Source organism: Ipomoea triloba, chromosome 15 (genome assembly GCF_003576645.1).
Source record: "Ipomoea triloba cultivar NCNSP0323 chromosome 15, ASM357664v1".
NCBI lineage: Eukaryota > Viridiplantae > Streptophyta > Magnoliopsida > Solanales > Convolvulaceae > Ipomoea > Ipomoea triloba.
Genome location: NC_044930.1, coordinates 2,987,206 through 3,009,757, shown reverse-complemented (window position 1 = coordinate 3,009,757; position 22,552 = coordinate 2,987,206). Strand labels below are relative to the sequence as shown.

The 22,552-nt window shown below is 36.4% G+C and overlaps 4 protein-coding genes across 5 annotated transcripts; 3 read left to right on the top strand and 1 right to left on the bottom strand.

Moving 5' to 3' along the window:
* The first annotated feature begins 8,568 nt into the window (after positions 1 to 8,568).
* Positions 8,569 to 11,321, top strand: LOC116006716 (probable receptor-like protein kinase At2g23200). The gene has a single exon (XM_031247202.1). The coding sequence runs from the start codon at positions 8,685 to 8,687 to the stop codon at positions 11,118 to 11,120; it is 2,436 nt and encodes an 811-aa protein (XP_031103062.1). The 5' UTR covers positions 8,569 to 8,684; the 3' UTR covers positions 11,121 to 11,321.
* Positions 11,322 to 11,449: 128 nt separating this feature from the next.
* On the top strand, positions 11,450 to 12,857 carry LOC116006717. 2 transcript variants are annotated; one of them, XM_031247204.1, is made up of 4 exons: positions 11,450 to 11,615; positions 11,944 to 12,073; positions 12,331 to 12,403; positions 12,488 to 12,857. In XM_031247204.1, exons 2-4 carry the CDS (start codon positions 11,961 to 11,963, stop codon positions 12,734 to 12,736), a joined length of 435 nt encoding a protein of 144 aa, XP_031103064.1. In that variant the 5' UTR covers positions 11,450 to 11,615; positions 11,944 to 11,960; the 3' UTR covers positions 12,737 to 12,857. The 2 variants fall into 2 exon arrangements, with proteins under 2 accessions (XP_031103064.1, XP_031103063.1); XM_031247203.1 differs by lacking the exon at positions 11,450 to 11,615 and adding an exon at positions 11,779 to 11,845.
* Positions 12,858 to 14,602: 1,745 nt separating this feature from the next.
* Positions 14,603 to 17,523, top strand: LOC116006814 (phosphatidylinositol 4-phosphate 5-kinase 4). Its single transcript, XM_031247310.1, has 8 exons — positions 14,603 to 15,015; positions 15,345 to 15,512; positions 15,604 to 15,769; positions 15,915 to 16,031; positions 16,135 to 16,328; positions 16,414 to 16,541; positions 16,761 to 16,839; positions 16,993 to 17,523. The coding sequence occupies exons 1-8, from the start codon at positions 14,603 to 14,605 to the stop codon at positions 17,279 to 17,281; spliced, it is 1,554 nt and encodes a 517-aa protein (XP_031103170.1). The 3' UTR covers positions 17,282 to 17,523.
* A 469-nt stretch (positions 17,524 to 17,992) lies between these two features.
* LOC116007542 (solute carrier family 40 member 2-like) lies at positions 17,993 to 22,157 on the bottom strand. The gene is made up of 8 exons (XM_031248251.1): positions 22,041 to 22,157; positions 20,879 to 21,029; positions 20,603 to 20,799; positions 19,638 to 20,129; positions 19,043 to 19,214; positions 18,773 to 18,910; positions 18,543 to 18,653; positions 17,993 to 18,324 (listed from the first exon to the last, which is right to left on the bottom strand). The coding sequence occupies exons 1-8, from the start codon at positions 22,145 to 22,147 to the stop codon at positions 18,193 to 18,195; spliced, it is 1,500 nt and encodes a 499-aa protein (XP_031104111.1). The 5' UTR covers positions 22,148 to 22,157; the 3' UTR covers positions 17,993 to 18,192.
* Positions 22,158 to 22,552: the final 395 nt, after the last annotated feature.

Sequence of the window (22,552 nt, the reverse complement as noted above, 5' to 3'; positions counted from 1 at the left end):
AAAATTTTACTATTGATGTAGAGTGTGAACCAAGAATTTGAATTTAACACTCTCACATGGATGATGGGAGTGGGTTCGAGCCTACAGATACTACATTGTAACAGATTTCATTATAGCAATGCGAAAGTTATCATTTTAATTATACTACAGTTTCATTTGATAATATACGTTATTGAATGAGCTTTGTTTTTTTAATTTCATTTCTTCACATACACTAGTTCCATTATAACAACAATAAATGTATCATTTTAATTTTATTACAATTTTATTTGACGATCACGGTTCACACTACGATATGTTGACCATATCCACTGTATAGCAATTGTGTGAATTATATAGCCTAGTTAAATCACATTGGCTCACTCTTAAATTATAACATGAAATAAGAGCATGTTAGAATGACAAATTAAAATTTTAAATGTTGACACTACACGAGAATATTACAATTGAGAGTTACACATGATGTTTATTTTCTTCACTTCCACATGCATATATAAACATTCCTATTAATAAAGTCAAATATCAAACATGGTAGTTTAATGGGTGAATTTAATCACTCTGAAGTCTGAAATGATTGACTTTTATTAATTCCAAAAATAAATTTTAAATCACTCTTATGTAATATTTTTAGACTTTTGTAGGAGTTTACACGAATGTTATATAATATTTATTATAGACTTTCATAGAGTTTTTTTTTTTTTTTTTTTTTAAGTCTTAAAAAATCATTAAAATTTTAAATTGAATATATGCTACAAATTTTCATTAACTTCTACTGATGCTTATTTTTTTTTAGTATAACAATTATATTAAATAACCCTATATAATTAATAATTACTCAATTCGTATAATTTTATGTGTCTCACTTAACAATTTTGACTAAAGTTATTTAACTTTTAATTATTAAAAATATTAAATTTAGAATTAGTATATAAAATTTATATATTTAGGAACTCTATTAAAATTACTATTAACTAAGATATATAACCACATTGCTATGCTAAATATTTCTTCCTAATGACTTCGAAAAAGATAATACAGAAGATGCAAAAAAAATTATTTTCTTCAAATTTAAGAAATTCAAATTCCATGAAAAACGTTAACTCATGAGCTAAACAACATGAAATACTTCTTTCCCAAATTTTAATAATTCCAATTCTAAATGAGTAAAAGTACTAATAAGGAAACCCTAATGCTGCCTCCCTTTTCTCTCTAAAACAAAAAGCTTTTCTCTGCTGCTCAACTTCGGCTTCCACCGCCGGCCTCCGGCCGGAGCTCTAATGGAGCTTTGAGCCGGCGGTTTTGGTCACCTTCTACGTTTACTCTCGCTCTTCTTCCGCCCCGACCACCGTCGCAGCTCCGTCCGCCTCCGACCACCGCTACAGATCTTCTTCTTCCGTTTTCTTTTCCTCTTGAATAAAATAATAGTAGGTAGGTATTGGGGTTTGTGTTGGTAGTCTTGAACTCCCAACCCTACTTTGACTTTACCACTTTTTATTTTCTCTATTATTGTGTTTCCCTCTCGTTACTTTCACGGGCTTTTTCCTCTCGTTACTTTCACGAGCTTTTCATTATCATTAGCATAAATCGTTTAGTTTGGTTTCGGCAAGTGTTGATCTTATCCTGGGCGAGCAAAAAAGAATGATGATGAAGACTCAGATCTTTGATGAAGCTTTAAGCTCCTTGAAAGAACATAGCTTCCTAGTTATGAAACAGTCTGCGATTCAAGTTTTCTATAGCATAGTTAGAAAAGTTGTTTCTATGTCTGACTGTAAGGAATGGTTTATCATTTCATTGGTCGTTGATGTAAACGTTTTATGTTATGAATTAATTGAATAGCTACGTTTATCTTAAAAAAAAATAAAAAAATTCCAATTCTAAGAAACTTATTTCCGACCGAACACCCCATAGGTATTTCAAATGGATAGAATTGTGATCACTTATATTGGATACGGAGTACAATTAAATTATATGTGGGACTATGTGGCCTACTACTTTTGCAAGTGTATAAAGGTAGATATACAGCGAGACATTGCGTGATGGAAATGTGTAAAGCAACTAGAGAGTTCGAGATGCATGGAGCCTTTTTTGTATTATAAAAGATTATTATTATTATTATTATTATTATTATTATTATTATTTTGAAACATAAAAGATTATTATTTAGGTATCTTTTTTCTTTTGTGTAATAACTTATAAATTATTTTTTGTCTAATGATATAAAGCGACTAGAGAATTCAAGATGCATGGAACTTTTTTGTCTTATCATAGTATTCGGCAGAGGGCGGTAAGTGTTAAGTCTAGTACCATGTGTTTAGAGGATAGTTAGACGGAGGTCGTGTCAAATTTAGCACCCTGACTCTATAAAATGTGTGGTGGTATAAGCAAATAAAATTGCGCCTTTGCTACTAACTATAGCTTTTTGCATAGTGGTAAGTACTTGATCCTAACAAGTGGTATTAGAATCACCCCAGCACGGATAAAGTCTTATCATAGATCATTATTGGCTAGCCGTTGAGAGAGATTAAGGGCTTGTTTGGAAATTGACAGATCTTACATTTTCAACGTTTTGGAAATATTTGTTTGATAAATGGTGGTTTTAAGCAGTAGCAAATTGCAGCGTTTTAGATTAGCGTTTTGGGCAAATGCCCCTTAAATCTTTTCTTATCCTTCTTTTTTAAAGATTTGTTTTGCTCCCTTTTAATGAGGGAGTTCAACGCCTTCTTTTAATTTATTTCTCAATGTGTAATCGTTTGATCCCAAATCAGTTTTATTATTATTATTATTATTATTAATTTACTACTACTACTACTAATCGCTAATCACTGATTGCTAAAAAGTCGTTAATGTACATTTGTCGACTATATTGTTGATTGATGCGCGGACAAATGTACAAAAATATTGTGTGATTCAACGTAATAAAAAACAAAAGAAATTATAACTATTACTACTTACTACAAATCGCTAACCACTGATTGCTATAAAAAAATGTCGTTAATGTACATTTGTCGACTACTAAAATAGTTGTTAATGTACATTTGTCGACTATATTATTGATTGATGCACAAATAAATTAAATTTACAGAAATATTGTGTGGTTGAACGTAAGAAAAAAACAAAAGAAATTATGAGGCAAAGAAGAGTTCCAAAAGGATGGAAACTGATCTGATCTGATCTGATCTGATTGGTATTTAATTTGTTTGTATAAGGGGAAGTGACATTGACAACTGGGTATTGAAGAATATGTGTCCATTACATGATTAGATGCATCTCACATATTGTATGACGACATATATCTCACAATGCAACAAAACAAAAACAATAACATGCTCATCTCTTTTTAAACCAATGGTCCTTAATTCAATTTTTATATTAGTTAAGGAAATGTTTAAAGTACGAATGAACGCCAAGGAAACTTTTTCATTTATTACACTAAATAATGTTAGCAAATAAATTTGTATATACACATTATCATTTTTTTAGTACTACTAACTCTGTTACATAGAGATTATCATTAATTTGTTATTAAAATCTGAAAAATTATATTGTATTTTTAAATTGTAAAAAGAGTTATTTTATTTTTTAGTCTCTCAATTATTATTTACTTTTCACATTTAGTCTTCAATTATTATATTTGCTACATTTTCTAATAAGTGATTGTTGGAGATTTAGTTATAAGGACCAAATGTGACAACAAAAGCATGCTTGTGCACCTAATGTGACAAAATTAATAAATGTGAGAAGTGAATAAAAGTCAAAAAATTAAACGTAGCAATAGTTCTTGTAAGAAAATAATCTGAATGGGTGAGGTTTATCAATTTTGGAATGTTCACCCTCTATGCTTTTGAGATTGCTAATTGATGATAGAATGTGTGTCCCATGGATAGAAATATGCTTTGATGGCTAATAGTTAGGTTAATAATTTAGCTAGTGGAGTTAATTTCTCCCTTCACTTTGAATCTCCAATCTAAAAATTGTGAAAAAAAAAATTAGTTCAAATGCATGAGATTTATAAGTGTTCGAATGTCTACCCTTTCAATCCATTTCCTTATGAAATTGCTAATCGATGATAGAATGAGTACCTATAGTAGAGATCTGTTTTGGTCGCTAATAATTAGATTAGTTTAGTGTGCCGTCTCTCTTCACTCTTAGACACCAACAACAAAAAATTGTAAAAGAAAAAAAAAGGATTTAATTTGAATTATAACAAACAAATTTAAAAATACATATATAATCCTCACCAAATGATGACAAGAGTGAGAATTCCACTCTCAATGTGACATGTGTGAGCACATGTTATCTCATTTATGATACATGACATGTGTGGGTACGTGTTACCTCACATGTACTACATATCGTTAATGAAAGTTTAAGATGCTCGATTTTCACATAGAATTAGTCAGATACATATTTAAATATAAAAATGTTATTTGTAAATTCAAATTACATCATTAATTTTTGTCTATATTTTTAGTACTACTAATTATGTAAATTGAGTTTTAAATTTTGTACATTATATTTTAACTTGATAAAAGTACTTTTATTTTGTTGTAACTCTGTTAGCTTCTTGTAAAAATGAATTAAGAAATATTTATTGGTTATTTTATTAAGGGAGTTAAAACTTAAAACTAATTAAAGCAAATATTATGAGAATTTAATTATTCATACCATATTTGTTAGCCATTATATATTAATTTTATCCCAAAATTATTGGTTACTATATTTGAATTACTTTCTATGTTATGAAAAGGGAAAATGACACTTTTTCCCCCTATGTTATGTGCATATAGCACTTCCCCCCCTATGTTATTAAAGTGATAGTTTTCCCCCCTCAGTTATTTTAAAAGTGGTAGTTTTTCCCCCTGTAATGTTAAATTGACATTTTTGCCCAAAAAAATAATTATTTCATTTATTTTTATTCTCCAACCAATTATTACTAATATGTATGGAAGATCACGGTTCGATACGAACATAATCGAACACTGTAGCAATTGAACTTAAATAGTATGGACAGTAGTTACGATTACGATTCAGAATCGAAAAAATAAAATAAAATAATTGTTGAATTTAGACTATTTTTAAATAAGAAATAAAATTAAAATAAATAAATAAATAAATAAGTTTTGATTGGCGGTTCAAAATCGAAATTGGAATCGAACCGTACCGATTTATCAAAATAAGTGTTTAATCATTTTCACTATATATGACAGTGGTTCAGTTCCGGTTCATGGTTCAACAATTATTTAATTTTATTTTTTTTCGGTTCTGAATCTTAACCAGAACCGTCCATACTATTTCGGTATGATTGCTACAGTGTTTGGTTAGGTTCGAACCGAATCGTGATCATCCATACATATAAGTAATAATTTGTTGGAGAAGAAAAATAAATGAAATAATTATTTTTAAGGGTAAAAATGCCAATTTAACATTTCAGGGGGAAAAACAGTCACTTTAACAACACAGGGGAAAAAAGTGCTATATGCACATAACACATGGGGAAAAAGTGCCATTTTCCCTTATGAAAATTTAATTAACAATTAATAAATCATTAAAAATAACATTATTCAGAATTTTCAACGTCCGGGATGCGTTAGATTACATATATATATATATATATATATATATGGATATTGATGGATGTCTGCTTGTGAAAAATGATTGAGTTAATCTTGCGATTCTCCTCTCACCATGGGCTTGTTTGGTTATCAGCGGTTAGCATTTAGCGGTAGCGGGTTGTGTTAGCGGTTACCAAATAGCGGATTGTATTAGCAGGTTTGACCAACGGATTGTATTAGCGGTTTGTAAAAAGATGTTTGGTAAAATTAGCTGTTTAAATTAGCGGTTAACATGTAAAATGACCAAAAGGGTATACATTATATATATATATATATATAATAACAATAACAATAATCTCTATATATATTAAATAGAAATATAATAATAATAATAATAATAATAATAATAATAATAACAATTAAAAAAAAAAAAGAAGAGACGAGGGGGAGCCGGGGGCTCCCCTTTTAACTTCAGATCCCACATCGGCACAATATAAAACAGGGGCATTGAGGCTCCTCTATAAAAGGGCCTCAATGCCCCTTGCTTTTGTTTTCAATACCCATCCGATGTCCCACATCGGATGGGTATTGAAGGGAAGCCTCAAGGCTTCTCAATTTGAGAAGCCTTGAGGCTTCCAGAATTACCAAAAAACAATTTTTTTTTTTATAAAGAGGGGCGTTTTGGGGAAAGGTGGCCTTTCCCCAAAACGCCAAACCCCAAACGCTGTTAATATCAGCGTTTGGGGTTTCAGCGGTTTGGAGCCAATCCGCTGCTCCAAATCGCTGATAACCAAACATGGTAGTTAGCGTTTTGACTTGGTCAAAACGCTAATTACGGTCAAATCCGCCAAAAAATGGCGGATCCGCTGTTAACTAAACATGGCCCATGTGCCAAACTAACAAGGCATAACATCCAACCAAGACTTTGGCCATTTAAAGAAAACAACTTTAAAAAAAAAATATCAAAACATCTGGATTTTTATCACTGTGAAATTAACAAAAATTGGTATTCTAATTGTACTTATAAAGCTTGACTCTAATTCAAAAAAGTCAGACATGAAACTTTTTATTGTAACATACTTTTTATAATGTTCGAATCTTTGACCTTGTAGCAAACAAAACAACTTTGGGGATTTTTTTTTCTTTTTTTTATCAAAAATATTTTATCTTAGGGTGCGTTTGGTTCGCACATGGGAATCGGAATCGGAATGGGTATCAAATACTTGGTAAGGGTAATGGGTTTTGGTAAAAGTATTTAGCATGTTTGGTAGTTGGGTGGAATGGGAATGATTATTAATAGTTGGGGAAGAAATGATGAAGGAAGATGAAACCCTTATTTAATAAGGGTATGGGTTTTGCCATTAATGGGGTATTCCAAACCCATAGTAGCATTCACAAAACCTATCAACCAAACACTAACAATCACTTTGATACCCATACCTTATGCCTAACCCCCCAACCAAACACACCCTTAGTACATGTTTGATATATATATATATTTTTTTATAAAGATAACAATGACTGCTAATATAATGTTGACAATATTTAATTAAAAAAAAAGTTGGATTGACGAAATATGAAAGCAACTAATAAAACTTAACTAAATTGAATTGACGAAATAGGCAAATAGCCAAATAGGGAAGAAACATAATATTACCTTGACTTTTCTTTGCATACCCCCAAGAAAATTTAAAGTCTCAAATAAGCACTTTTATTTTTATTTATTTATTTATTTTTGGGTTCAAAATGATGAAATTTTATTATTTTGTTAAAAACATTATAAGATACAAATGAACTCATGAAATATTGTTTTTCATGATATAAGTTTGCAGGAAAACATTTATGCTATACAATTTTAACTTTTTTTTTTTGAAGGTAGGATAGATAAATTGTATTTATATTAGTACAAATTCACATATTTTTTCAAGGTAGAATAGATAAAGAATTGAATACTACTCAAATCCCTTTAAAGAAAAAGAAAAGAGATGTCACGTGGCTTAGCATAGTGATTCTTTGTTTGACTTGATTTTACGACTGAAGTGACAGTGTGAGAGATCTTGATGGACTGATTACGCAACACGTGATTTATCTCTGCAGTGTCTCTAGAGACGGAGCCTAGCCAGCTTAGTAGCTCTTACTTTATAATTATTATACCAACACTATTACTTTGTATTAATTGTCTTGTCTCAACCTCATCTTCACAAGTCACAACCCTATTCCGCAGTATAATCCAAAAGTTGTAAGTGATGTGTCATGCCTAGCTACACCATCCAATTCTCATCCAAATGGCCTTATTTTCCTGCACTGAGCTCGCATGTACTAGATTGTTGCTCACTACATGCTTGTGTTTTCATCACCCAAGTTGCTCCTTGTTTTGTGCACACATAATAGCTAATGGGCCCTTAGAAATGGACCTAACAATTATATTAACCTATAAGTTATCATACTCAAATTAAATAATTTATCAAGTTTACTCGTTTGTTCATGTAGCGTACCTAAATTTAAGCTCTTAAAGAAAATGAAGATCGGATCCGCGAATTATTGTATGATGACTTATGAAAACAAGTAATTGAGTTAACATCAAACGTGTTTGTCTGTTTGATAATTTGAAAATTTTGAAGTGTTTTATAATCACAAGATTAGGCTGTTCTTATCCTTGAAAGGATAGCTTTTACAAGATGAGATGACATGTCAAAGTAAATTTATTTTTATTTCTCTAATGTTTAGGTGTATAGGAAGCTTGTTAAGTACATAAAAGGCTGTAAAATAGTAAATTTGATGATGTGAGAGTGATTATATAAAAAGGCTCGAACTCACCCCTCCTATGTGGAGTGTAATCAGCGTCACTAGAACATAAGATCTTTTACTGATTTTTTGTTGAATAGAATGAATATCATTCTAAAAAAACAAAATTTGAAGTCTTGAACAAGTCTTGTAATGGTGTTTATTTCAACAGGGAAAGTACGTAGAAATCACGAGTGGCAATCGTGGCATCATGGAGGTAGCTAACCCAAACTGCCGAAAGTAAACGCCAGTCAACTTCGCCAATTGTTTTGTTTTTATTTTCATGATGGATCGATAGATGATCACCTTAAACGCTAAAATCCCATGATTGAATCTTGACGGAGAATCATGGAAGATTTCCGTTTTCGTCGGTGTTTTTTCATGATTCTTTGTCCCCTGTTCATCTCTGTTTTTCCGTTTTTGTCTGCGTACACTTTCCCTGAGAAATACTTCATCAACTGCGGCTCCAATTCAAGCTCCCTGTTCGGCAACAGGACCTTCGTCTCCGACAAGAAAACCGCCGCCGGCGAAACTGTTTCCGACAGTGACCCCACCCCAGAATCTAATCTCTCTGCTATTTACCAAACCGCAAGAATTTTCAAGAATCCCTCGTATTATGAGCTCGAAATAGACCAAATTGGTATTTACGTGGTACGCCTCCATTTCTATCCTTTCTCTTCCTCGCAAAACATCCTCAGCCTCGCCCGTTTTGACGTTGCCGTTTCCAAGGTTTTGGTTCTGTCCAATTTCAGCGTCCCAAACAAAACCTCTGTTTTCAAAGAGTTCTTGGTTTCAGTCAAGGACAGCAAATTCAGGGTCGAGTTCAATCCTCAGGAATCCTCTTTTGCCTTTATTAATGCAATAGAAATGTTTGTAGCGCCTGAGAATTTCATTCCAGGGTGGGCTTTATCAGGAACCGGGGACAATGTTTTCCAGGTGATTCATAGGATTAATGTTGGGGGCTCTGTAATTCCTCCTGGGAATGATACTTTGATGAGAGAATGGGTGGGTGATGACAGGTTTTTGTTCTCTAAAGGCATGGCTAAGAATGTTACTCAGTATAGCAAAAAGCCTAATTATTTTAATGGAGGAGCTAGTGAGTATGATGCGCCTGATTATGTTTACCAGACGGCGAAAGAGGGGAGTACTACTGGTCAGAATAGGGATCAGAGGTTCAATGTGACATGGAGCTTTGATGTGGAGGAAAATGTTGGGCATTTTGTGAGGCTGCATTTCTGCAACATCATTAGTGAGGTGGAAAATGGGACGGAGTTTAATGTTTATGTTAATGGTGGATTGAGTAGATTGATTCGCCTGCAGGATTATAACTCCTCTCCGGCTTCGCCTTTCTACTTTGATTGTGAGGTTGAGTCGGATGGGTCGGGGGTGATGAATATCAGTGTTGGGGTGCTGGGGGATGATCTTAGCCCGGCTGCATTTCTGAATGGGGTGGAGATTATGCAGGTGATTGAGAGGGAGGGGAATTCGGGGGTGAAAAGATGGGTTTTTGTAGTGATTAGTGGGTGTTTGGTTGTGGTGGTTCTAGCTGGGATCGTGCTGTTTTGTTGCTTGAAATCGAGGAGGAGAAAACCCGGGGAGGGCGATGGAGGGGGAACGGAGATGACTAGTGTGTTCTGTATGAGTCCTGATATGAACCTGGACCTAAGGGTTCCTCTAGTTGAAGTGATTTTGGCTACAAATAGCTTTGATCCGAAGAACATGATAGGCGAAGGCGGGTTTGGGAAGGTCTACAAGGGGACATTACAGAATGGAGTGAAGGTTGCAGTGAAGAGAAGTGAGCCAGGACATGGGCAAGGTCTGCAGGAGTTTCATACCGAGATAATGGTGCTGTCGAGAATTCGCCACCGACATCTCGTGTCACTCATAGGGTACTGCTCAGAACAGGAGGAAATGATTTTGGTTTATGAGTTCATGGAGAAAGGGACCTTAAGGGATCATCTGTATAGCTTCAAGCCACAACAGCCAGGCTCGGGGAGATCATCCGGTTCAGTTTCTGTGCTGTCTTGGGACCAAAGGCTGGAGATTTGCATAGGTGCAGCTAAGGGTCTGCACTATCTGCACACAGGGCTAGATGGGCCGATCATTCATAGGGACATCAAGTCGGCCAACATTCTTCTCGACGAGAATTATGTAGCCAAGGTTGCGGATTTTGGGCTGTCGCGGTCAGGGCCTAACGATTTCTCACATATAAGTACTGACGTTAAGGGCAGCTTCGGTTACTTGGATCCCGAGTATTTCAGGTCCCTACAGCTAACTCAGAAGTCCGATGTGTACTCTTTCGGGGTGGTTCTTCTCGAGGCGCTTTGCGCTAGGCCGGCTGTGAACAATATGCTGGTAAGGGAGGAAGTGAATTTGGCTGATTGGGGGATGTTTTGGCAGAAGAAAGGGGAGCTTGACAAGATCATTGATCCTCTGCTAGTAGGGAAGATTGACCCGAATTCACTCAGGAAATTTGGGGAAACTGTGGAGAAATGTCTGCAGGAGTATGGTGTTGACAGGCCTAATATGGTTGATGTGGTGTGGGACTTGAAGTATGCATTGCAGCTTCATCACAGCGCGATGCGGCGCGAGCTGCAGCCTGAGGACGACAGCAGGACGGGTTACTCGTGGCAGCTGCCGCCCCCGGTTTTCCATCGCTTTCCTTCCCACATAATGCCAATAGACCGAGACGAGGAGTGTGAGCCCCTCACCGATAGCCTTGGCAACAGCCATTCCTCTCCCAGCGCGGTTTTCTCCCAGCTCAGAATCAACGATGCCCGGTGACCATATCCTTGATCGACAACACATCATTCAGTTTGGTATCAGAGTCTTGACAGCACATCATTCAGTTTGGTATCAAAGCCTGTCTCGAGGGAACGTTTCCACATGTATACTCAAAAATGTAGCCATGTTTGGATTGACCACCAGAAAAGCTGGTGGCTTTGTAGACATTTATTTCATTTTTATAAAATCATCTTTTTTTCACTGAAAGAATGAGAGGAATCATGGTGGTGAAAGAAAAGTTTGGAATCACCCTGCATAGCAAACTGGCCATGGAAGCTTTGGAATCAAATCAAGACTTCATTATATGGCCATCCTTATACTCTCCCTACACTCCTCCTATCTGCAACAATTATTTAATTACTGCAACTCAACAGTGCAGTTTAAGCTTCAGAAAGTTTCTTAATTTCCTGATTTAAAAGTTCGCAGCCGTTACCTAAAGGTGCCCTTTAGATGAAGCCAGCCTTATGACATTAGCTGACAAAAGATCATAAAAAGGTAAAGCAGTCTAAATTGTCTGATCAGTTCAAACTAAAAAAGTCAATTTTCACGAACAATTTTTTAATTTCCTGATGTTAAAGCAATGCAAATATTCTCTTCCCACCTTCCAAGTCTCCTACACAATACATATATATATGTCATATTATTTCATACCAATATACTACACTGCCAAAACCTCTTATCATCCTCAAATTCTGTAAACATGGGCCAATCCCTTAACAAAATGGGTCTCTCTCTCGTTCTCTCTATATCTCTCTCTCTATATATATAATAATGCATCATGGTCATTAATTTCTGGGTTTTTTTACATCTTTTGGTTTGACAGGAAATGATGATGATGATATGAAGGGTAGAGATATTCAGCCAATAATAGAAGATTGCTATGACAAATACTTTGTCAACACTGAGAATTGGACCTGTGCTGATTTCTGTCACGCTATATGCCAAACCGTCGAGTAACTATGAATTTTTATTATTTTATTTTTTATTTTTTAATTACGAGAAAAACCCGTTGCACCAAATGAACATAAGAAAGTAAACCAATCTAGATTATTTATAGCTGTTTATAGTTGATCGGGTCAAACCATAAAAGCTAATAGATCTCCAATTTGTAACATTGCTGTTATTAAGTTAATAGTCTTAACTGTACTTTTCAATGGAAGTAGAACAGAGAAAATTATGTAAATTTTGGGATTATTTTTTTTTATTGCAGAGAAATTAACACAAATGTCCGGAGCACACAGATTCGGGTGCCTAGAACCGAAACACTTGACAGAGCGTTTAATGTACGTAAAAATGTTGTGTTCTTAAAATGGACCGGGACGCGAATATATTTGTAATTTTTGGTGTTTGGGGTGTGTAAATTGCAGAATCATCATAAAGGGAAGGGGAAGAAGTTGAAGAGGGAAGAGTTTCAGAAGATTCTGCAGGAAATAATTATGGACACAGGCGTGACAGGGATTGGAGCCAAAGATATATTGTTGTTTCTGTTTGGGGTTCCAGTGACAACGTTGTTCTTCAAGCAGAGACTGTTCCCCACAGCTGTTCCAAACGAAGTGTTCATCCCTGCTGTCACTTCCGCCACTGTTTATCTTCTTGCAAAGCTCAACAAGTTATGAATTAAACACTTGTATATATAATTGTACTCTTATACTCCTTGCAACTTGTTTTGATTAATTGAATAAGCACAAGGTACACTGCATTATATTGATTTATACATATTTGAATATTTGTACAGGATTTGATGTTGATTGCTTGTAAACTCTAGGTTCTTGCACTCATAAACACATTTTACAATTCACCTCGGTTGCTAGGTTGTACCGACCGGGTACCCATACTGCGTATCCATATAAGGGTATCCATACACATGTTATTTGTGTGTTCGGCAGCTATAGTTGTGCCGCTAAGTGTTTTACAAAATTTGACTACATGATTTGACTATTGACATGACCTTCGAGAGATCGGTAATAAAGTGTGATGACAGTCAGTTGTGGTTGGGGTAGGTCAATGATCCTTCTATTAACGAGGCTTCTATACTAAGGCAATTGAGGCAGTCCATAAGGATCGGGGAGCGAGACCAAAGTCGGTTAAGATTAAGAAACATGATGGATCTTTAGTATGATTTTTATTAATCACTTACAGACTTAGTCATATACTTACACCACAAATACTTAATTAATACTCCCATATATAAAATTTATTATATCATACGAAAAGTTCGAGATACACTTTTAATCAATGCTCAGATTAAAAGAAGGATTGAGTTTACTCGTCGCGCAAATGACCGCTCAAATACACTTTTAATAAAGTTTTTTTTTTTTAATTAGATTGCATAGGGAAGCAGGCCCAGCAATTCCACTTTTCAGCCACCCGGCCAAAATATATAATTGTGGGCGAATATTCTTCCTTGACCAAGAATTAGCAAATGAAAGTATGAAAATCGAAAATTATCTATAGTTGGATAGTGCTGTCCAAAACATTCTTAAAAAAACATCCACTGGTTCATTGGCTGTATGCAATACAATCACAGAATTTGTTAAACATCTGATCTGGTTTTTGGATTAATTGTCTAATGCCACCATTAGTATGGCTCCATTTTGAACTTAGGTATTCCGGGTCCACCCGAATAATCCAAACTCGTTCCGGGAGGCACGGGAGGTGGTCCAGTGATCGGAGAATCGTCACTTGTGGGAATCGAAACTGGGTTCTCCCGAAATTCTTCTCCACAAAAAGAGCACACTTGTTACTTGAGCTACCCCATTAGGTTTATTAGGTCCCCATTCACATGAAAGGCTGCAACCTCTACTGGAAGTGTGCTTTGAGTGAAATTTGTCAAACACAGGAGATATTAGCTGGTAAAAGACAAGTAGGCAAACCAGCCTAAGTTGAAAATCAAAGAGAAGACCAATAAATAGTTCACCATTCTAGAACTTGAAATTTGTGATTACTAAACCAACTGTCCAGTCAATTTGGCGGGATTATATTGGTCATTCCTAGGTTCCTTCTTGACGGCTTCCCCTCTCAGATCACATGTAACACTCTCACGATGACAACGTAGGGGATTGTGGGTGGATTTTGATTCCCAACAAAAAAAAAGGGTATGGATAAAACAAAACAAGATTATTGTCGTACGTTTGAAAACGGACAGGGATTGTGAATGTGTGATTAATTGATTGATGATTGAGGTTTGATTTTATCCTCCTCCATTCCATTTCCTTGCGTCACACGTAAGGACGGGAGCGAAACACTGCGAACAAATCGTGGAGAGAAAAGAAAAAACGATTATTCTCTGTCATTTCTGGGCGTCATCTCTCTCTTGCATGTATGCATTCTAGCTTGCATGGTTAACCACGAGGAAATTAATAAAACCATTGGTTTCTTGATCCTAGGTAGCAAGGAAACGGTTATGAACGGCGGGGAATTGGAAACAGAAAGATAGATAGATAGATAGATGAGAGAGAGAGGGGATCGGGGCGATATGATAGATGGGAATATTCAATGTTGATCTGAAAGACAGAAAGATAATATTTCCGACGTCGGAGAAAAAGCTGGCAGGGTGGAGGTGCACAAAGGGGGGCGGAGATAATAGCAGTGATAGGCCGCGGCGGCTGTCGGTGGACGGGAGAATAGGGAATGGTAGTGAGTGTATGGTAGATAAAGAGTTTGCAAGAGCGCGCTTGTCGGACGTCGGTGGGGCTGCAGCTTCCACTAGCACATCCTTCACCTCCGATGACTCCTTCTTCACCGCCGGCGGCATGACCATGCACCCCAGCGACTCCGCTAGCTTCGCCAGAGGGAGCCCCATCAGGATCCCCAAGGTTGTCAAGAAACAAGGAGAGAGCATTTCCAAAGGCCACAAGAATTATGAGCTCATGCTCAATTTGCAGCTCGGGATCAGGTCAGCCCTTTCCTGTCCCGAAACTGCATATTTATGTTTATATATTATACATGTATGCTAAAGGCATTCAGTTGGAAGGTCCGGTCCAACTCCGTCATCGGATTTCAAGCTGGTTCAGCTTGAGATCCAAGAAGAAGTACTGGACCAGACTGTTTTAAAACTACATATTTATATATATATATATATATATGCTGCAAGCATTCAGTTGGAAGGCCTGGTCCAGCTCCGTCCCTTGATTTCAAGCCTGGCTTTTGATCCAAGAAAGGAATACTGGACCAGGCTGTTTTAAAACTGCATATTTATGTTTATATATATATTATATGTTGCAGGCATTCAGTTGGAAGGCCCGGTCCAGCTCCGTCCCTGGATCTCAAGCCATCCGCTTTTGATCCGAGGGAGAAGTACTGGACCAGGTTTCCGCCCGAGGGGTCCAAGAGCACTCCGCCCCATGCGTCCTGCGATTTCAGATGGAAAGATTATTGCCCTAAAGTTTTCAGGTCTTGATCCTCTCTGCATTTTTCTGTGTGGATTATGTGATCTGTTTTTTTTTTTTGTTTGTGATGTGTTTTTGTTGTGCATATGTTTCAGGGCATTGAGGATGTTGTTCAAGGTGGATGCTGCAGACTACATGCTGTCAATCTGTGGAAACGATGCCCTCAGGGAACTCTGCTCTCCAGGGAAGAGTGGCAGTTTTTTCTACTTGACAAACGACGATCGTTACATGATCAAGACAATGAAGAAGGCAGAAGTGAAGGTGATACTATACTGTTCGAGACTTCGAGCATAATATATATAAATAATAATAAACGTGCAATCTCACTATCAGTTGTTGACACTAAAATCGTGCTAAATAACTCGATTTGCTTCTAATGTCATCCATTGTTGGTTTAATGAATTAGGTGCTTTTAAGGATGCTGAATGCCTATTTCAACCACGTTCGATCCTATGAGAACACCCTCGTGACCAAATACTATGGATTGCATTGCGTTAAGCTAAGCGGAACAGCCCAGAAGAAGGCATGTTCTCATAGCCCTGCAGCCAGTTTGGATAGTGATTGCGAGTTTCTCTGGTTACCAGAAAGAAAAAACTTTGTTGATTATGTGGTGCTGATGGTTGTAGGTGCGGTTCATCATCATGGGGAATCTCTTCTGCACAGAGTACACGATCCAAAGGCGGTTCGACTTGAAGGGATCGACTTTCGGGCGCCTGACAGACAAACCAGAATCTGAGATTGATGCCACCACAACCCTCAAAGACCTGGACCTCAACTTCATATTCAGATTGCAGAAGGCCTGGTTTCAAGAATTCAGGAGGTAATATATATGTCTCAAGTTTTCTTTCCATTTTGCACATGAAATGGTAACATTATCTTAGGCCGAACGAGTTTTGTATGCGCAGGCAAGTAGACCGGGACTGTGAGTTGCTCGAGCAGGAGCGAATAATGGACTACAGCCTTCTTGTTGGCCTCCATTTCAGAGAATCTAGCACTGGAGAACAAACACCCACTGGCTGCTTAACTCCAACCGGTTAGTACCAATTTACTGGTAAATCACGGTCACTCAGTTGCCCATTAGCTAGAAGGACCAGTACCTGGTGCCCGCCAACTGTGGCTGTCAGGGTCCGATTTTGTATCTTTACCCACAATCAGGAACTAACTGAGCTGTCTGTGCAGACAGTCACGGGTCTATAGTGACCTAATAGACAACAATCAAGCTGTAATACTATCTGCTCTCAATCATCTGCAGATAATGGAGTCTCAGAAACTGATTCTGTGGCGCGCCTGTCTCGAGCTGATATGGATCAATTACTTGTGGATCCAGCAGGGTATATATACAATTTTGCATTCTCAAATCTCAATACAATTCCTTATATATCTCTGAGACAGATCCAAAATTCCCAGACACAGGAAAAAAAGTCCCAAACTTTAGCTTGAAAACACACATTCCTTGCACTGATTTTGTTGGTTGAGAGTTGCAGGTGGGCTAGCATAAGGCTGGGCATAAACATGCCTGCAAGAGTGGAAAGGACAGAGAGGAGAAGCGACGGCGAATTGCAGCTAGTAGGAGAGCCAACAGGGGAGTACTATGATGTCATCCTATTTTTTGGCATCATAGACATCCTCCAGGACTATGACATTACCAAGAAGCTTGAGCATGCCTACAAGTCCTTCCAGTACGACCCGAACTCCATCTCAGCCGTCGATCCTAAGGCCTATTCCAAGCGCTTTCGCGACTACATATTGAAAGTCTTTGCAGAGGACACTTAGAAACAGACAGACAACATATGAACAGACAAGACAACCTTTTTCTTGTCTGTCAAGGAGCCTTAAATTGTTTTCAGCTGAGAAGAGGAATTGGTTCTTTTCTTTCTCTTGATTCATCGTAACTTATACGTCGCATATTATAGGTATATACACACACACACACAGAAATTGTGGGTGAAAATTGTATAGAGAGTTCATGACAGAAGCAGCAGAAGTGTAATTTAACCAAGTGTGGGAAGATATTATTGTTGAGGACCATTTGTCTCTATACTGTTTACTTTAATGTTAGAAGTTAAATTAGATGTCTTGAATTTCTTTTTGGAGACAAATGTTAAGTTGACACTTTGTGGTTTTGAGATTTATAGGTGTTTGCAGACCTTATAAATTCTTTTGTTTCATATATATTTATAATACATAGTAATGTTTTATTGTTTCTGTATCATGTATTGATTTCATTTATTATTAAAAATTATATGTGATTAAAAGAGTACCTACCACTCAGCGTCTCATTGTCTTAGTTTTATAATCCATTCTCACTTACCTTTAAATTAGTTGTCCCTAAATTGCCTAATTTTCTCAAGTGAGACGTGTAATACTTTTAACTAAAATGAAATTTATTTTTATGATTGTATAGAATAAATGAAAATTAATACATTTTAATTAAAAATATATATATTTATACTACGTGTCTCATGTGAGACAGATTTACACAAAACTTACTCATAATAGAAATGTTTGCCAATAAAAGGTATTTTTTTTATAACACATGTTTTTTCAGCTTAGCCAAATTACATTCTGCACCTCATAAGCCAAAAGGTCTATGAAAGAGGTAAATTCTGAATTGTCTAGATGATTCGGGATTCGAGATTCTCTACCGCTTACATATTTTAGGCCCAAAAGATCTTCACCATTGGTCAAAATCCAATAAAAGTTTTTAATTTTTCAAAATGGAAAATGTGTTTCCTTACGCGATAAATGTGTATGCTGTATAACACTGCAGCCAGAGTCACCAACACGAAGGATAACAGTATCAACTCCCAAAAATCCTGAACATTAAATGCACCATAAATAAATAAATACTTCAACATTCAACCAATAATAAATACATATAAATGTGATTTCAAAAAAAAAAAAAACATATAAATGTATTTTAACTCACTACTTATTTGGGAGAAGAAAATAAATGTATTTTATAAATTAAAAAAAAAAACAGAATAAAAAACTCGAGAAAGTTGAAGTAAACATTAGAAAGCTCGATAATTACCCGGGGGTCTGATATGACAATGCCTACCAGGTAAGTCATCAAATCAAATATAGATTGCAGAGAGCTTTGCACCCCTCCTACTACACAACGATCGCTCTCTGAAACATGATCCTATTTGAGAAACACGACATTATAACTTACGTATTTAAACTTTAAAGAAACAATCAATCACGAGATTCTTCAAAATACTTTAACAACTATATATAACTCAAAGTTGCACATATATATACCTGCATTTGCTGAATGACTGACAAGTCAAACATCCATAGCCCCAGGCGTGATGCAGCCACTCCGGCCATAAGCATAGATGCTGACATCACTTTCTTATGTACCCATATGGAAGCTACACATACCAAGAGGCAACTCCACTGTATATTCATGAAGAAAAATTAATCCGGACCCGAACTAATTAACCCGATTAATGACAAAGAAGAGAAAATAGAACACAAAAGTGTTTAGGTAAGACAGTGTTTAAATTTAATTGAACCTTTTTATTGTACCTGAGACCAAATGGACCATAACCCTGTTCGAAGGGTTGAGATCTGAGATTGCAAGACAGGGTACAGAAATGTAGCAGCTATCCCTATTGCTGCACTTATCCCACGAGCTATTCCAATAATATATGCAGGTATACCTTCCCATTCAAGAGTTGCACTCATTAATGTTCCAAAGCTGCACCACAAAGTTCAAAAGTTAATTACAATGTACCCCAATCTTTGATTTACGGGAAAGCATATTGTTGCTAACCGAATATACACTTTGGGTAAAATTTGTTTTGTAACTCTAGATATCGATAAACTATCCTAGGTTGCCAGGCTCATACGAATATAGTCAATAGACAATTTTCATGGAGAATCAAATTTGAAACTTTATAGTTATCAAGTCAACTGTCTGACCAACTTGATTGGATATTGTCCCTGTGTATTCCAAACTTGAGGGCTTCTAGTGCCTTTCCCCTAATGATTTGGTAGTTTAGTTGTGCATTGATATCCACAACAGACAAATTCATAGTGACTATGACTACTAATGAAGAAGACAAATTTATAGTAAGATATTTGACTCGATTGGATTCGTTTGCCCCCTTGTTCCAATTACCTGAGTATCGTGAAATAGAGCAATGCAAGAGCAAATCCAGGCAAAACTACATCCTGTTGCAAATACACATTCCAAGCACTGATATAGGGAATTGTTGACACCCGACCACCTATTTTTCCCCAACAGCTGCTGCTTTCAGATGTCTCCATTAATGAATCTCTGTCTGAATTAAGGAATCTTTCCTCTTCTTCATGACAAACAGAGGGGCTTATTTCTTTACTGTTTGGCAAAGATCTCAATGCCCTTCTCTGGCTGCTTTCTCTTAATGCAGGAACCCCATTGGATACAGATGTTAGAAGCCAGTATTCAATGCAAACTGATACCATATTCCACAGGGCCAGAGCCATTGCTGATGCAGTCAGGGAGATGAAACTTATGATGCACCCTGAAATCACAGGAGCAAATAACTTGCACGCTAAATCGATTCGCCTTATTATCGAATTCATGTTTGTCTGCAGCTCAGGAGGATGGCCTTCTGATATCACCACCACCCTGCAAATGAGGACCAGGTCTGATAGAGTTGAGTCCATGAATAAAACCCAGCCATAATGCATATGAAATAGCTAATACTCTTTTTGAGTCACAAGGCCACTATCGAGAGTGTGCAGCCACTATCGAGGTAACTATAAGGAAGTAAACTAGCCTAGATTGCCCATAGCTTGTTTCCACGGGGAGATAACTTGTAACGTTATAGTTACTAAACCAACAGTCTGACTAACTTGGCTGGTGTTATCCCAGAAACAACTAATATTTATTTGCATGGATCACCATTTGCCTTGTGATCCTAGCATTCAAAAAATCACAGGATATAAATTAGTTTAAGTTGTCATAGTTGTCTGCCTTGAACCAAGAAGGCTAATAAGCCAGACCACTCCATTAGGAGTCAAATTTGTAACTTTGTCGTTTCCAAAATCAACTTAATTAGGGTTGACCCAAAACAACTAATACTTATTTTCATGAATCACCATTCTCTTTCTATCAATATGGTCCCTGCAAGATTGGAAAGCACAGCAGCAGCTCCAGAAACATTGATTAGTATTATGAGCAACATAAATGGTGCAGAGTTGATTGGGATCAAATCTGGGCAGGCAAGAACAGCAACCACTGAGGCTCCAGCGACCATAAAAGAGAGATTTTTGGTTAGCAACCAGAACTTGAGAACCTGTGAATAATGGACAGTAAGAACAACTAATAGGTAGGCAATGATATGATGATAAGAATTGGAGGTGGAGTGAGTTAACCTTAGCATATGTGAGCATATCCACCCATTTTCCGATTACTGGTCCAAGCAATGCTGAGGAAGCAGACTCCACAGCACCGTAAATTGCTGCAAGGATTAAGGAATTTGGCCAGAGATTGATCATGTACAAACCCACTGAGAATTCCCACATTCTGCAGTTACAAAAGGTGCATATTTTGATCAAATTTGAGTGAGACTCAAGCCTTTGTATTTTACTTGTAATACAATGGTAGTATAGTATCATATATTATGATTGATACTTAAGCCCAAAAGAAGAGTTAGTTTGTCTCAATATGGGTAGCCCTTTCTTAGGGTGGATTATATTGCTTTTACCCTTGAAGGCTTTAATTTAACTATGGACCTTTTTTGACACTGGGTAGTCCTTCTTGGCCTAATCAATTGAAGCATGTGCATCTCAACGAAAGTACCAATCATAATACTCAAACTTAATGATGAACTACATATTCTAAAAGACAAGTGCCAATGTAGGGTACTAAAGGGAACAACCTCAAGGGTTGTTCATTTCCTACCAAGCGGGTACCTCTCAATGAAAGTACCAATTATAAAACTGAAGCCTATAGGATGAACCGATTTCAAAAGACCAGTGCCAATGTAGGGTACTCGGGGGAACTACCCTAGAGACTAGAGTGTTTTCACTACAGACCCTTTCTTAGCATTTGGTAGCTCTCTTCTAGATACCTTTCTCGTAAGCACTAACTTTTCAAGATCACTAAAGATCGTAATCAGATCACATCAATTCTAAAAGAATAGTCTGTCCCACTAGTCCAGTAAGTGAGAGAATAACTCTAATTTAAATATTACTCAACAATTTCTTTGTTATCACATTATGAGTCTGAATAATTAGCACCATCTCAATTATACAATTCTTATTTTGCACTTAGAATCCTCTAAATTTCTCAACTATTAATTGAACCTTCTACATTTCTATTCAAACCTAGCTAATTAATCTATAGGCTCTGCTAAAACCAAGGATGGATATGTATCATGTATGTCACTTGCAATAAAATGAGTTTTTGTATTAGATGATTGCATAAATCTGTAGCAGAAAGATCAGAATACTCAAATTAAGTTTAAAATACATGCAGAAACTGATCATACATATATTATAATGATATAAGAAAGAAATTAAGCAAAGAAAAAACCTGGCAGTCCATCTGGAAAGGAAGTGTCCAATGTAAAGATGATAAAGTAGAGAAGATGGGAATTGGGGCTGCTGATTTTCTTGATGAAACACTGCCGCCTCATTCATCGTACTTGTTTGCTACAGCTTTTTCAAGGTTGTCCTCTAACAAAAAATGGGTTTTATCATTATTATATCATGATATATTATTATTTAGGGCGTAGATGTCTAGATAATCACAGTGATGACAAAATAGGCTTGGGAGAGTTACGTACATTGTAGACTTTGTAGTAATTAGGGACGGGCTACAGTACCCACCCCACGGCCCCTTCCCATATATAGGCATATAGCCCTTGTATGTATATATAGTACATGTTGTATATATAAGTATATAAAAACAAAAAAGAGTAAATAATTGATTAGTGTGTTTAGTTGGTAGGCCTGTGTTTTTATCTAGAAAAGGGTGACAGTTCGAATTTAAAAAAATAACAAATAACAAAAACAAAAACAAAAAAAAAAAAAAAAAAAAAAAAA